Consider the following 13428-nt stretch of genomic DNA (forward strand, 5'->3'; position numbering starts at 1 on the left):
TCAAAAAATCAAAGAAAAGAGGATGAGAAGCAAATCGGTTGAGATGAAAATGAAAGCGTCGGAATTGTCAGGGTCGTTTTGGTCTAAAAGAAAAAAAGGTCATTGAAGAACAAGTGAAATTTTTAATAACCTTCATTGTCACCATCAGGAGGGCTAAGGACGGGTAGGCCACCAATGATGGGCGGTTGGGATGAATCATCGATACGGTCAGCACCGTCCAGAACCATAGACGAGTTGTCTGGCGTTGTTGTTGTTGTCGTTGTTGTTGAAGTTGTTGTGGTAGTTGTATTCGGAGTTGTTGTCGCTAGTTTGAAATTAAAGATATGCAGTAAGAGTTTTATTACCTGAAAATGTTGGGACCGGCGTTTTTGTACTTGTCTCAAGCTTTGTTGATGTTGGAGAAGAAGTGCTAGATCGATTCGAAGTATCCTGAACAGAAATGGTGAAAAGGAATATTCTGGGGGAGGTTTACATTTTGAGCTCGAGTTGAATTGGTTATTGTCAGAACTCGGGTTGTATCTTGTGTTGTAGTAGATGAGAGCATTGTCGTTGTTGCTTGATAAGTCGATGTTGTTGATTTCGAAGAAGCTGATGTTGTTGCAGTTACTGTCGCGTTTCTTTCCAAAGTCGTAGAAGTCTCAGTTGAGTTCGCCAAGGATTCTGTTGTGTTTTGCGGATCCATCGTCGCTGGCGTCTCGTTTGGCTCGGAACTGCTCTCGATTACGTTAACATTCTCTTGGGTAGTTTCCGATAATGTTCGATCTAATTGACGAGGGCTCATATTTTTTGCGGGCGAAGTTGGCTCTGTTGGTTCATGATCGTCTTCGAATTGTGAGGCAGTCGGGGCTGTTGTAGATGTGTGTGAATCGAGCTGACTTTCGACGGGATCTCGTGCGGCTTAAATGAACGAAATTCAACTTGAAAGATCGACAATTAAAAAAATTTACCTTTTGTTGTTCCTTGTCTCTCGGTGTTTTGAGGAGTAAGCTCCGGGTTTTCAGTTGTTGATTCCACAGTAGAAGAATATGAAGCCGAAGTTGGAGTTGTTTGTTCGATAGTTGTAGTAGAAGAAGTGCTCTCTTCTTTTGCCAAAGCATTTTCCAGAAAAAGGAAAAATATCGGAAAAAAGCGCATACTTTTTAATGGAAGAAAGGAATTGTGGGTAGTATATGGAAGATCGCTGTCAATTTTATGGCTCAATGATTTCAGATATTCCATAAATTGAAGATCAATATATAGCCGTACTTATTGAACCTTTCAAGCTTGTGCTTCAAGGGAAACACCCATGTGTCCCGGTTTTTGCGTGTCTGTTATCTTCAAGAAAAAAGCATTATAAGAAACCGGAAGCATAGAAAGCGCCATGAAAAAATGGATAAAACTGTTGACCTCTAAAAGAGCCACATGGCAGCAAATTAGTTACGCCACACGCTGTCGCTTCTCTCCCACCTTTCTGATTTACGCTTTGATATTTTGGACGGTTCCGCCAAATCCGCAGCACTTTAAAATGCCAACCGCAGGGACACTCAATCCATAAGAGCTTGCGAAACAGCGAGAGTAAAAGAATCTTTTTGAGAGAGAAACAATGAAGCTATTAACAGGTGAATAAATAGGCAAAAACAATAAATATCTTCTTTAGCAACTTTTCTCGCGGCCACATCGGCAAAAACCGTTCGAGTTAATGATTTCCGACGAAACTTTGGTGGTGATTTTTTCCAAAATCTTGTTGGAGCTCAAGAACGAGGATACAACTACGGAAATGAAGATGCGCTCATGGGACTGTCCGCCATGGCAGTTTTTCTCGATGAAAGCCGAATTATGTCGAGAAGTGATCAGTTCGAAATGGAAATTCAAGGTAAGAGAGAACCCTCTCAAGAAAGATCCTCATTCATTCTTGTAAGACTTCCTGGACAATTTCACAAACTACGGATGCTACTGCTGGATCGTCGGGCCAATGAGAGGAGTCATCGGTGGCGGCCAAACCGTCGACGAAATCGACAACCTTTGTGGACAACTGTACAAGTGCTACAAGTGTCTCAATCTCGACCACGGCTCCAGCCCCAACCTCTTCGAATACTCGGTCAACTTCAACGTCGATACCGAAACTGGCGAGAGATCACTCGACTGCCAAGCTGGACCAAACGTCGACGCCTGTAAATGTGACGTCATGTTCGCCGAAAAACTCGCAAAAGTCAACGCTCAGGTAAATTCAAATTTGACAATCAAATAGTAATTTGATTTTCAAGTGCGAAGCCGACCAGCTTGCTGGAGTCGCCGATTCGGAATTTTGCGTCAACGAAACGTATCGAACCCTGAACGGCGGCGGATCTTTTGATCCTACCGATAATAGCGAAGCTGGCTGTTTGAAAGTTAACATGGAGGGACACAATGCTAAGGACCAGTGTTGTGGAACATATCCAGGTAAGATCAACATGAGAATATTCTCTGTTCTAAGAAATATTTCTAGATCGACTTCCATTCGATTCAATGAGCCGCGAATGCTGCGAATTCACCGAATCCGATGGAGACGAAGTTTTCTTTTCCAAGAAAATCGTGCCCTTTGGAACATGCGATGCTAGAGGTGGCACTGTTGTGAACTAGTCATAAAAAATGTCCTTGGTTTTGGAGTTAAAGCTTTTCAAATGCTGTTTAATTCGAGAATCAAAGTTAAAATCACTTTTTTTTGTAAAAATTGTCGCATAAATAAATAAATAAAAAATCATCAAAAGTCCATGTCTCATCCTTCAAAAAAGCTTTTAAAATCTGGCAGTGCATTAAGATCATCAAATAAAGATCGACTGGTATAATCCTTTTTACAGGCAAGTTCGAAATAGCTCGTTGGAGGGACCATAAAAGTGAATGAGCCCAGCCTCCCAAATGAAATAAGCATTCAACTCGATTAGTCCCGGGATTTACCTCCGTTGCTCCGTCAGATGCAATTTTGAAACAAACTCGAAACAAGGAGAGAGACAAATACTGTTAAAGAAGACTTTAAAAAGACTTTAAAAGACTTAAAATCCCTTTTATATTGGGTATATTCAAGATTTACAAAAGCACACTATTTATCAGAAAATAACTGATAAAGTAAAGATATCTGATTATTATAATGAATTTATTATCGAAAAATTAAGCCACTATGACCACTGATGCGGTTAACTGTAGCTCATCCGAGCTCAAAACGAAAACAAGAATCGACTGAATAATCCATCGATGATGTGACTGTTTGAATGTGTATTTTGATTCATCTGTTTAGCTCTTTATGTGGCTTGAATAATTCAACCTTTCTTCAGAGTAAACTTCGCTAATATTCCGCGACGGGGCTGCATAATCATTCAAAAGAAGAATCACTGACATAAAGCGCCGGAGCGAAAAGAGAAGAAGACACATTTGGTTTTGCTGGAGACGACGCTGAATTTTGATGATGCAAGTCAACTTTGCAAAAAGGGGTAATTGAAGGAGGAAAGACGAAGAAAGAGAGAAAATGCTTGCTGATTGTTCACAGCTTTTAAAAATTCAATGTAAGTGCAAATTGAAGGTGAAAATCGGGGAATAAGGAAGCTGAATTTTAGGCTATCAATATGAAGTGACCCTAGTTGGCGGTTGCGTCGCAGTCATTTTCGGCGCAATTGTCTACTGGATGGCAAAAGAACAAAATATTTCTTCACTTTCAAGTAAGCAGCTACTAACCGCTTATAAATTATTTACTTTCATTTTCTGAAGATTCGAGTTCACGAGTTCAAACATCAATTGCATAGAAAACTTGTCAATAAAACGCCTGTTTCTTTCTTTTTTTTTTCTTTGGAATGTTTATTCTTATATTTACAGGAGTTTGTATACAGGTATTTAGTTACTGATAAGTCTGTTGATGATCTTATGAAGCTCGGCGGAAAAGGGCGTGATGAGATTTATTATTTCTTCGTCTGTTGCTATTTGAATTCGGCCGAGTCCATCTTCTCTAGAAAAAGAAACGGTACTCTTCCTTGATTCCGATCAATAGCTGCTTACCTAACTGGAAGAAGAAAGCATTTTCTTATATGCTTGGTCATAATTTTATGATATTCTTCTCCGCTCAAACTTCTGATGTGAAAAGTCCTGTGGTTCATTTCGAGACTGATGTGTCCCGAAGCTTCTTTTTGCTTTCCGATGATCGAGAATCCTCGGATATCGTATCGACGAGAAAAAGAGGCGGACCAGGTGTTCAGGGCGAATCGCACGACCTGAATTTTGGAGAAGGAAATCGGTTTGGAAAGTACCTTTTCAACAATCACATCGCTCGTCAAATCTATCGGGTTCAACTTTTTCACTTCCGAGATCGTCTTTTGAACCATTTTGATCCACTCTTTCTTCGTACTTTTCTGAGCATTCCTAAAAACCGATCCTGGCATCACTTGATCACAATGCTGCGTGATTCGCTTCTCATTATGATCGAGAACGCGGCCGTTTTCGTTGATGAACTGGTAGGCGGCGAGAAGAGCGAGATCTTGGGACTTTTTAATAAAGAAGAAAATTTGATGAGAGCTTACTGAGTTTGTTCGGTTTTCGCCGGTGCGGACGGAGGAACAGACTTGGGCGAAAATAAGACGAGCTGCTGGTCGATCAAGTTCGGGATGCCAGTGGAGTGGGAACAGATCTCGACGGAGAAAAACTCTAGAAATGAATTTTATCTAGGGCTTCATACCGTAAAATTTGAAAACCATATCATGCAAAAATGCAAGTTATCACCGATAAATATAAACTCTACCCTACTGAGTTATTTGTCTCGATATATCACAAATATAATATGTTTTATCCGTTGATTTCATATTAGAAAGAATCGCTTACTGTGGAGGATCGAGCCCTTGTTCTGCCGAAAATCGTTCCGCCTGCCAAATCGCATCCATCAAATAAACCCCTCCTTCTCCAACTGGCGCCAATCGTTGCCCAGCTCTTATGAATAGCGAAAAGCCAAAGGGGTCCTTGATCTCCAGCCTTGCACAAACTTTTTCGACAATTTCCGCGGCCGTCGAGGAAGAATCCGCTGCGACGCTTCTTTTTGCTTCATCAGGGCAAACAACTGCAACGACGCTCTGCGACTTTCGAATCGCCGCCCAGAATTCGTAACTAGACGGTGGTGCTCTTCGTTGTTGCCGGAGCTCGTGGAAAATGTCGACGCCGTCGATCTTTTCCGCCTTTTTCTGCACCATTGCTTCGTTGGATCGTTTCAATTTTTCGCCGCAATAAAGCGCTTCTGAAATATTCTCACTCGACTTCTCCGAGATAAAATTGTCCAACAACGATTTGAGCCTCTGACTCGGCAAAAAGCAGCCCACCAAAAGGGCTAAATAAACCCAGGCGATCTTCTGTTGCCTTGCGCTTTGGGCAAGATGAAGTGATAGAAGAGCTTGACAGTAAAGCTCTTCCCGGAGGTTTTGGCGGCGGAGGCCGACTTCGACGATGTTTTGGATTTTCATGAGGATTTGGTTGTTTATGTTAGCTTCAGAATTCGAAGGCGAGAATTCTAGAGGCGTGTCCGAGTCTTGAATGAGGGATGAAAGGATTGAATGGCAGCCTCTTTTATTTGGTCAAAAAATGTCCACAATAGAAGAATTCCTCAAAGAAAATAAAAGACCATTCCTTGCATAATGTAAACTTTCACTATTCTTCTCATTATTCAAAATCGTCAGCGCTTCACTCGACCCCTGCGGCTCATTCAGCGGCTTTCTCTTGTTCACAAACAGTTTATCGGCGATTCTCAGCATCGCTGGGACGATGATGCAGTCGCCAGAATCGTCGTGTTCTGATGTTTCCAAAATGGCTTCTTCTGATTCCGAGTTTTATTATTTTCTTTCTCGAAAGAGTACTTTTGCAACGTTTCTTTATTTTTTACGCTTGAACAGGGGCGGACAAAAAGAATCGGCAACTCATGAAAAGAGAGTCGTAAAATTGATTTCCAGAGATCTTACGGCTTAGTTACTCCACAAAATATGAATCGAGTCAAATATTTTCTTGATAAAACGATATTCTAGAGGACCAAGTGCTCCCCCATGGGCCCAGTATTGAGAGAGAAAAACACAGTGAAAACCTGAAACTCCTTTTCTTTATTAATTATTAGAAAAAAATATTTATTTCATTTATCCTGAAAACTCTTCCTGATCCATCATCTTCCTCTATAATCCCTTCCAACCTTGGTAGGGCCATGAAACTCGCTCTGTGCATCATATCTTCTGCTTATTTTCTCGACAAAACTTGCGTAGAATGAAATACAGTCAATAAAAAATAGCAAAAACGTGAAAATGAAAAAATTTTCTTTGGGCAAAACTCGTCCACTTGCAGGTTCATTCACAACACTTGGACAATCCGGAGTGTAGGTCCTTAGCCGTAGGGCGGGGAGCATAAACACCTGCTGAGGAAAGAACGCAAAACACAACCGCGACCGGAACCCACTTCTGCGGAACGCCGCCTGAGAGGATTATCCGGCGCGCTACTCGAGCTGCATTATTCAGGGGCGCATGTACGTCCGTAAATTCAAAAGTTTATTGACTGTAATTATTCCAGAAAATTCATCTTGTTTTGAATAGAAAGTTGTTGCATTCGCTCTTCAAGCTCTTTGGAGATTCTGATGAATTGGATTTCCTTTACGCTCATTGTTTCTCCGACCCGGCTGGAGAATTCATTAGTTTATTATAAAATAGGGGAAATTCGTAATACCTAAGATGTGTTTTGAGGCTTTCACCGCGACGAGAAAAATGTTCGGTGGCTTTTTCAGGGCTCATTTCTATCATTTCTGGGCTCGGCAACCTTTGTAAAAACCTGAGTCAGGGTACTGAAAAGGGCGCTACGCGGCTATCTTTTCTAAGTCCCTGGTTCCGTTTACACAGGTTGCCGAGCCCAGTATCATTGTTTCTGCACCAAGATCGACCATGACGTCTGCTTCGGGAATCAGCTTTCCTCTGACGAAGAGAAAATCTTAATTTTCATTCAGACTTAAATAAAAAATGGTTGTTTACTTGTCATTGGGACCATGACATCAAGATCTTTTTCAAGAATCGTGTCCTTGACTTGATCGCATGAAAGTTGAGCCATCATCAAGGATTCATTTGCTTGGCTCATTTCTTGAATCGCCCCTTGAATGCTCTGAAGCTCAGCTTGTAGCCCTCCCTAAAATCTTTCTTGTCCCTTTACTTCTTATTGAACTAAACTTGCCTTGAATTGCTCAAGCTGGGGAATATCCAATTCCGCTGGATCAATCACTTGTTGTTGTTGATTTCGTCGCCGGCTCATTATTTTCACTTTTTCTTTTAATAAGGAAAATTTGAAAAAATTCCAAGTGGTCGAATTTCGGGCCAGATGGGACGATTCCCAGTATTGTCGAGGGAGAAAAAATCAAAAAGTCCTCCCACACCGGGAATCGAACCCGGGCCGTCGGAGTGAAAATCCGAAATCCTAACCCCTAGACCATGTGGGACTGAGAAATGGTCGAGAAATTGTCAATATGAAAAATGCTCTATTCAAAGAAATGGATAAGAATGGTTCTTTATTTTTGAGTAAATTTTAAAATCACAATAATTTTCTTCGTTTATATAAGATTTTTATAGCATTTGGAGGAAAATGGCCTTTTGAAATTGGTCATTTGTAAAATCGATTTTCTGAGAAAAGCTCATGAACTTACCACATGCGTAATTGAAAGGTTAACTTATGAAATAATTAAGATAATAGTCCGTGGCTCTGCTCGGGAAGTGTTGTAAGTACAAACAACCGCACGTTCTATTCTTGGTATGTCCTGACTTGTTGCTGCTACAAATTAAGCTGCATATATGCTCCTGCTTTTTGCGCAAGAATTCATTCTTCTGAGCTGCGTCGTGAGAGTAAGAGAGTTCATTTTTTTCGCAATTTTTTGAGAGTAAATTTTTAAGGGTTGATTCAGAGAAGAGATGAAGCTTTTGAGCTCGCTGCTTGCCAGCACGCTGGGTCACAAGTTTGACATCACCAAGGAAACTGCGAAGGTCTTCGAAGCCGCCGGAGTTGATACCTCTTCTTACCACATCATCAGCAGTGATCAACAAGTTGATCTCGATGGCAATCCCGTTGGAGATTCTCTCTTGACCAGAGGCGTAGCAGCTTACGCCAGGCGATGGACACCAGTTGCGCAAGGCGGCCCGATCACTGTCCCATTCGCTATTCATTCTTCCGTTTCCAGTTTCGAGGACAACATCACTTCTTCCATGGCTGCTCTTGCTGACGATCTCGCTTGTTTCGACATGCCATACGTTTCGGATCCAGCCAACACCGAATATGCCAACGGAATCGTCTTCATCACAAACCCAGGTTCCTGCTTTTCAGCGCTCGGCCAAACCTCTGGATACTACAACAACGATATTGGCGCCACAAGTGTGACTGAGTTCGGAGTACCAGCTGGCTGGCAAGTTATCAACTTGTCCGACGGCTGCGCTGGTTCGATCGAGGTCGTTCAGCACGAAGTTCTCCACGCTCTCGGATTCCTTCATGAGCAGTCGAGGCCGGATAGAGATAACTACATCACTGTCAACATGGATGCAACAACTGAGCCGAGTAAGAGGGTTTTTTAAAGAGATAGGAATGTTTTTTAATATTTTGAAGCTTTGGTCTTTGTTAACCAAATTTTTCTCGAATTTCAGGATTGTTTTTTGACAGAAAAATAATGAATAATTTTCAAGGTCAATGGGAAGCTATGGGATCGAACGACTGGTATGACATGGGCAGCGTATATGAGCCTCGCTCAGTCATGTCCTACCCCTCCTTTGGTTTTGCCAAAGATGACACTATCCCCGTCGCAACCCTCAAGAATGGAGACTACATTCAAGATGGTCCGAGAATTTCTACAACTGACGCGCTTCAAGCGCAGAGATTCTACTGCCAAGACATGGTCGATGGCGGCAACAATCCATTGTTCCCGAATTTTCAACCCAAAGATGGAACAACATGCTCGACTCCTGACGAAGTTGGAGCGATACGAAACGTTTTCACTGATCGACTTTGCGATGGCTGGCAAGATTGCCCGAACAACGAAGATGAAGACGGAACACTTGTACCGTGTCAGCCAAAGTATCCACCAACTCCCGACGGCTGCTGTGGCGGAATAGCTCGTTTTAGCGCTGAATGTGTCTACACAACAGACAATCTTTTCTTCGGGAAAGGAACGTACGCCTGCACGGACGGGAGTGCCCTTGCGTGGACATCGTACAACGGAGGTCATTGGATTGTGCTGCGACCATCAAACTATCCTTATACAGGGAAGGTTATTAGTAATCATTTTAATAATAAAGCCATTAATTTTGATAAATAACCTTTCAAAGGCGGTAGTTATGGCTGGTGGGACCTCATACAGTCGAATGATGTCTGCCCACCGATGAACACTCAATGGAACTATAGCACCAACTTGAAATGCATAAACGACGGCCCTGCACTGACAGATCATTGTGCTGGCGATCCATGCGACCCAAATGCTACGTGCACGAGCGGATTCAGCAGTCACATTTGTGAGTGCAACGAAGGATACAAAGGCGACGGCGAGACTTGTGAATTCATCCCTGAAGTTGACGAGTGTAGCGATGGAACTGATCAATGTGGTGCGAATGCTGACTGTACCGATACTCGTGAAGCGTACACCTGTGCTTGCAAAAGTGGATACACAACCCTTGCTCAAGCAATCAATACTTACGAAGACGATCCAAACGGCGAAAACTGTATTTACAACTATCCCTGTTGCCAGACAGTCAGATATGTTCACCCGTCAGGGATCGAATTTATTTGTACTCGTGATTCTGGTTCTGGAACCTACCCTTGCACTGGATATGATGACCTAGCTGTTCTCAGATATCAGAATGGCGGATGGAAACTTTATGTTTCAGCGACATCAAATTATTACTATAACCAAGTACTTGGCGACGCTCCTGATTTCTGCTGGAATGTTGAAGGCAACATTAATGGCAGTGAGTGTATTGATGACCGGACGGAACCGCCGACTGAACCGCCAACTGAACCACCAACAGAACCACCAACTGAACCACCAACGGAGCCACCAACTGAGCCACCAACTGAACCACCAACTGAACCACCAACTGAACCACCAACTGAACCACCAACTGAACCACCAACTGAACCGCCAACTGAACCACCAACTGAGCCACCAACTGAACCACCAACTGAACCACCAACTGAACCACCAACTGAACCACCAACTGAACCACCAACTGAGCCACCAACTGAACCACCAACTGAACCGCCAACTGAACCACCAACTGAGCCACCAACTGAACCACCAACTGAACCACCAACTGAACCACCAACTGAACCACCAACTGAACCACCAACTGAACCACCAACTGAACCACCAACTGAACCACCAACTGAACCACCAACTGAACCACCAACTGAACCACCAACTGAACCACCAACGGAGCCTCCAACTGAGCCACCAACCACACCTGTTCCTGTTTGCGTTCTCTCATCAATTCCAGAGGCTCTGAATCCTGCAAACGGTGAATTTAAGTGGCAATGCACCAAAATCGTCAACAGCAAGCGAAAATGCAAGGTCAGATGCAAAAACCAGGCGGTCAACAAGAGCTACACCATTGTGTGCGTGAACAAGAACAACCAAAACACCTGGAAAGTTTTCAGGGGCTCTGCTCCTTCTTGCTCCGGTTCTGGCTCAGGTTCAGGCTCAGGGGCTCAAAAATGCTTAGCTGCGACAATCCCTGCTTATGCTCTTCCTGCTGGTGCTCACACATGGAAATGTAAGAGAAACAAGGTCGGTAACAACTGCAAAGTCAAGTGCGATAATGGATCCAATACTGGCAATTACGGAGTCCGATGTAAAAATAGAAGAAATACCTGGGCCATAATGAAGGGAACAACGGTTTGTTCATCAATTATGTATCATATATAATATTATTAATATAATATTACCTATATGAGAAAGGCTCTATCCAAAGATCTACGTATTCGTCGACATAAAAACATAAGTCGAATAATATTATAAATACCTTATGATTTTTATTTCTATCTTTCTTATTGTATATATTTTTCTTGTATATTAACCGTGAATCTCATCATTTAAGAATTTATATGCTTACATGTAGCCTTTTGTATATAAACATTTTATTTTTTTATTCTATATACAAATTATTTTTGTAAAAATCAAATTTCTATCTCATTTTTTCTAGAAACCATCGTGTTAAAAAATCAGCGAAGATGATGTTCTATTCTTACAAAATTTGATTTCTTCCCAAAAATTTTCAAATCAATAATCATTTGTCGTTTATTCTCTCGCTCAATAATATACACTTCCTTACTTATTCTATCTTTCTGTCATCAGTTATAATTATAATTGATTGTTACTAACACTGTCCAAGGTTCTTTAATAAATTTAGAGATTAGCAAAATTAGTTTCAAATGAATCCGTAAGAAATTAATTGCAAGAGAAAAAAAATCATTTATTGACCAACCATTACAGACCTCCGAAAAGGTCATCTAAATTTCCATTTTCAAAGAAATGAAGCATAAAGTCTTCGATATTTTTGCCAAGCATGTATTCTAGCTTCGACTTTCCATCCTCTGGCATTTCAGAAGCAATCATATGCTTAAACGCTTTCTGGTATAGGGAGATAATTCAGGACCTACCTTGAGCATTGAATCCAAAGAGACATTCACATCGACTTGAGAATTCTGCGCAACTTTTAAATTCGCAACAATGTTATTCTCAACCGGCTCGTAGTCGATGAAAAATTGAATTTTGCAAACTAAAAGCATTCATTTTCGAGATAAAAGAGTAAACTCACGATATTCGACAAAAGCCAAAAACTCTTTAATTTCTCTCTCTCCATCATCGCATTGCTTGACGCACTTTGGCGCAGCTCCAATGTATCCTTCGGCGCAAGAGCACTCGTAGTAGGGCGCGTATTTTTGAACGGAGCAGACTGAGTTTTCACCGCATCTGGAGCCATAGCGATCGCAAGCGGTCAGGGTTGGGTCGAACATGCATCCTTCTGGTCGTCGAGAAACGATGTAGCCCTATAAATATAATTATTGTAAGCAAATATGAAACGAGTGTAAAAATGCCGAGATCAACCCCTTACCTCATCACATAAGCACTGAGAATCAACACATTTTGATCCAAAAGGACATTTCGTGATCTCAGGAATCAGTTCAAAGTTCTGAAAATCGAGATCAAAATAATTAACTTGAGAAAATTACCTTGTCATTGATGAAAATTGAAAGAATCGTTGCTTCAACTTCAACATTGTAAAGGGCAATATAGATATTTTCGTAGTATCTGTCGGTCGTGAACTGTTTTGTCGTTCCCGCTTCGATTTCGAAGCTGAAATCGTACATGGCAGAGCTTGGATTGGAGTTCTCAAAGAAAACATACGCCATGGCTTTCTTCTCACTAGAACACGAATAATATAAAAATATGACTGGATAGTAAATCTTACGAAGTGATCTCAAACGATTTCTTTCCATTCATTTTTAGGGCCAAAAGCTTGCTCTCTATCTTTTCCGTCTTTCCAGCAATTTCGATCTTTGCCGACTGATGGATGTTGATTCCAGTGGTGCAGACTTTATTAAGCACAGTGCTGAGGATCTTCTCAAAGGCCTGGAAGTTCTCGAGCATCTCGACGTGTTCTTTAGTCGAGGCGATATTTTCCAATTCAAACATTTGTGCTCCAGCAACTCCGATGGCGAATGATTGGATGTTTCTAGGATCGGCTTTGAGTTTCTCAGCAGCGGCTTTTGTGGCAATCGGGTTTTGAGAGATACCGTCGGTGATTGTAATGACAATTTTGACGGAGTTTCGATCGTCTTCAAAATCATTCATTGCGCCGAGAAGAGCGAGGGAAGTATTGGTCCATCCAGTTTGATAAGGAAGAGCTCTGATCAGATCGATCTTGTTCTCCTTCTCTTTGAGACCGAAATAAAGATAGGTTTCAGTTGAAAATGGTCGAACTGCGATCCGGGTCTTTTCCGGATTGACGACAGAAGCAAACTGCTCAAGGAAGGATTTCATCAGGTTGAAATTATCTGCACCGACCGAGCCAGATTCATCGACCAGAAAGACGATGTCGTTCATTTGTGATCCGCAGTCTTCAGCTTGGATGATTTCCAAGTCAGCGATTTTGTCAACCCATTCGGTAAGCTTGTTGTGAGTGATTTGCTTGAAGATCTCACCCTGGACGGCCAGGTCATTCGTAATTTGGACCTTGTAAGGATTTTGAGAGACCATAACTCTGATATTTCTTTAGCTCATATATATTATTTCTTTGTATTGATAATCGAAGCAATTGATTTATAGCAAGTAAAAAATTCAGCGGCTTAATGATGAAAGCAATCAGTCATCCTTTCCTTGACAATTCCGACCGTATACGTAACAAAAGCAACCAGAGAGAAGTATGGGACATTCAGTTGATCATAAACCAG

The 13428-nt window shown here is 41.8% G+C and overlaps 5 protein-coding genes, 1 long non-coding RNA gene and 1 other non-coding gene across 7 annotated transcripts; 2 read left to right on the forward strand and 5 right to left on the reverse strand.

Moving 5' to 3' along the window:
• LOC145701285 (uncharacterized) lies at positions 1 to 1134 on the reverse strand. The gene is made up of 5 exons (XM_081778509.1): positions 948 to 1134; positions 473 to 897; positions 345 to 429; positions 131 to 304; positions 1 to 83 (listed from the first exon to the last, which is right to left on the reverse strand). The coding sequence occupies exons 1-5, from the start codon at positions 1132 to 1134 to the stop codon at positions 1 to 3; spliced, it is 954 nt and encodes a 317-aa protein (XP_081634635.1).
• Positions 1135 to 1446: 312 nt separating this feature from the next.
• On the forward strand, positions 1447 to 2719 carry LOC145706002 (uncharacterized). Its single transcript, XM_081783511.1, has 5 exons — positions 1447 to 1598; positions 1637 to 1852; positions 1899 to 2200; positions 2244 to 2418; positions 2465 to 2719. Exons 1-5 carry the CDS (start codon positions 1583 to 1585, stop codon positions 2596 to 2598), a joined length of 843 nt encoding a protein of 280 aa, XP_081639637.1. The 5' UTR covers positions 1447 to 1582; the 3' UTR covers positions 2599 to 2719.
• A 1098-nt stretch (positions 2720 to 3817) lies between these two features.
• Positions 3818 to 5796, reverse strand: LOC145706000 (myosin-VIIa-like). Its single transcript, XM_081783509.1, has 5 exons — positions 4819 to 5796; positions 4521 to 4644; positions 4251 to 4484; positions 4003 to 4214; positions 3818 to 3952 (listed from the first exon to the last, which is right to left on the reverse strand). Exons 1-5 carry the CDS (start codon positions 5445 to 5447, stop codon positions 3841 to 3843), a joined length of 1311 nt encoding a protein of 436 aa, XP_081639635.1. The 5' UTR covers positions 5448 to 5796; the 3' UTR covers positions 3818 to 3840.
• A 696-nt stretch (positions 5797 to 6492) lies between these two features.
• LOC145706007 (uncharacterized) lies at positions 6493 to 6873 on the reverse strand. The gene is made up of 2 exons (XR_014134646.1): positions 6685 to 6873; positions 6493 to 6637 (listed from the first exon to the last, which is right to left on the reverse strand). It is a non-coding gene; the product is annotated as an uncharacterized LOC145706007 (long non-coding RNA).
• A 496-nt stretch (positions 6874 to 7369) lies between these two features.
• Positions 7370 to 7441, reverse strand: TRNAE-UUC (transfer RNA glutamic acid (anticodon UUC)). Its single transcript has one exon. It is a non-coding gene; the product is annotated as a tRNA-Glu (tRNA).
• Positions 7442 to 7889: 448 nt separating this feature from the next.
• Positions 7890 to 11393, forward strand: LOC145705997 (uncharacterized). The gene is made up of 4 exons (XM_081783506.1): positions 7890 to 8544; positions 8670 to 9236; positions 9300 to 10870; positions 11178 to 11393. Exons 1-4 carry the CDS (start codon positions 7908 to 7910, stop codon positions 11190 to 11192), a joined length of 2790 nt encoding a protein of 929 aa, XP_081639632.1. The 5' UTR covers positions 7890 to 7907; the 3' UTR covers positions 11193 to 11393.
• Positions 11394 to 11426: 33 nt separating this feature from the next.
• LOC145701286 (uncharacterized) lies at positions 11427 to 13234 on the reverse strand. The gene is made up of 6 exons (XM_081778510.1): positions 12447 to 13234; positions 12208 to 12400; positions 12090 to 12167; positions 11793 to 12024; positions 11635 to 11753; positions 11427 to 11593 (listed from the first exon to the last, which is right to left on the reverse strand). Exons 1-6 carry the CDS (start codon positions 13232 to 13234, stop codon positions 11462 to 11464), a joined length of 1542 nt encoding a protein of 513 aa, XP_081634636.1. The 3' UTR covers positions 11427 to 11461.
• Positions 13235 to 13428: the final 194 nt, after the last annotated feature.

This window comes from Oikopleura dioica, chromosome PAR (assembly GCF_907165135.1).
Source record: "Oikopleura dioica chromosome PAR, OKI2018_I68_1.0, whole genome shotgun sequence".
In the NCBI taxonomy this organism is placed as follows: domain Eukaryota; kingdom Metazoa; phylum Chordata; class Appendicularia; order Copelata; family Oikopleuridae; genus Oikopleura; species Oikopleura dioica.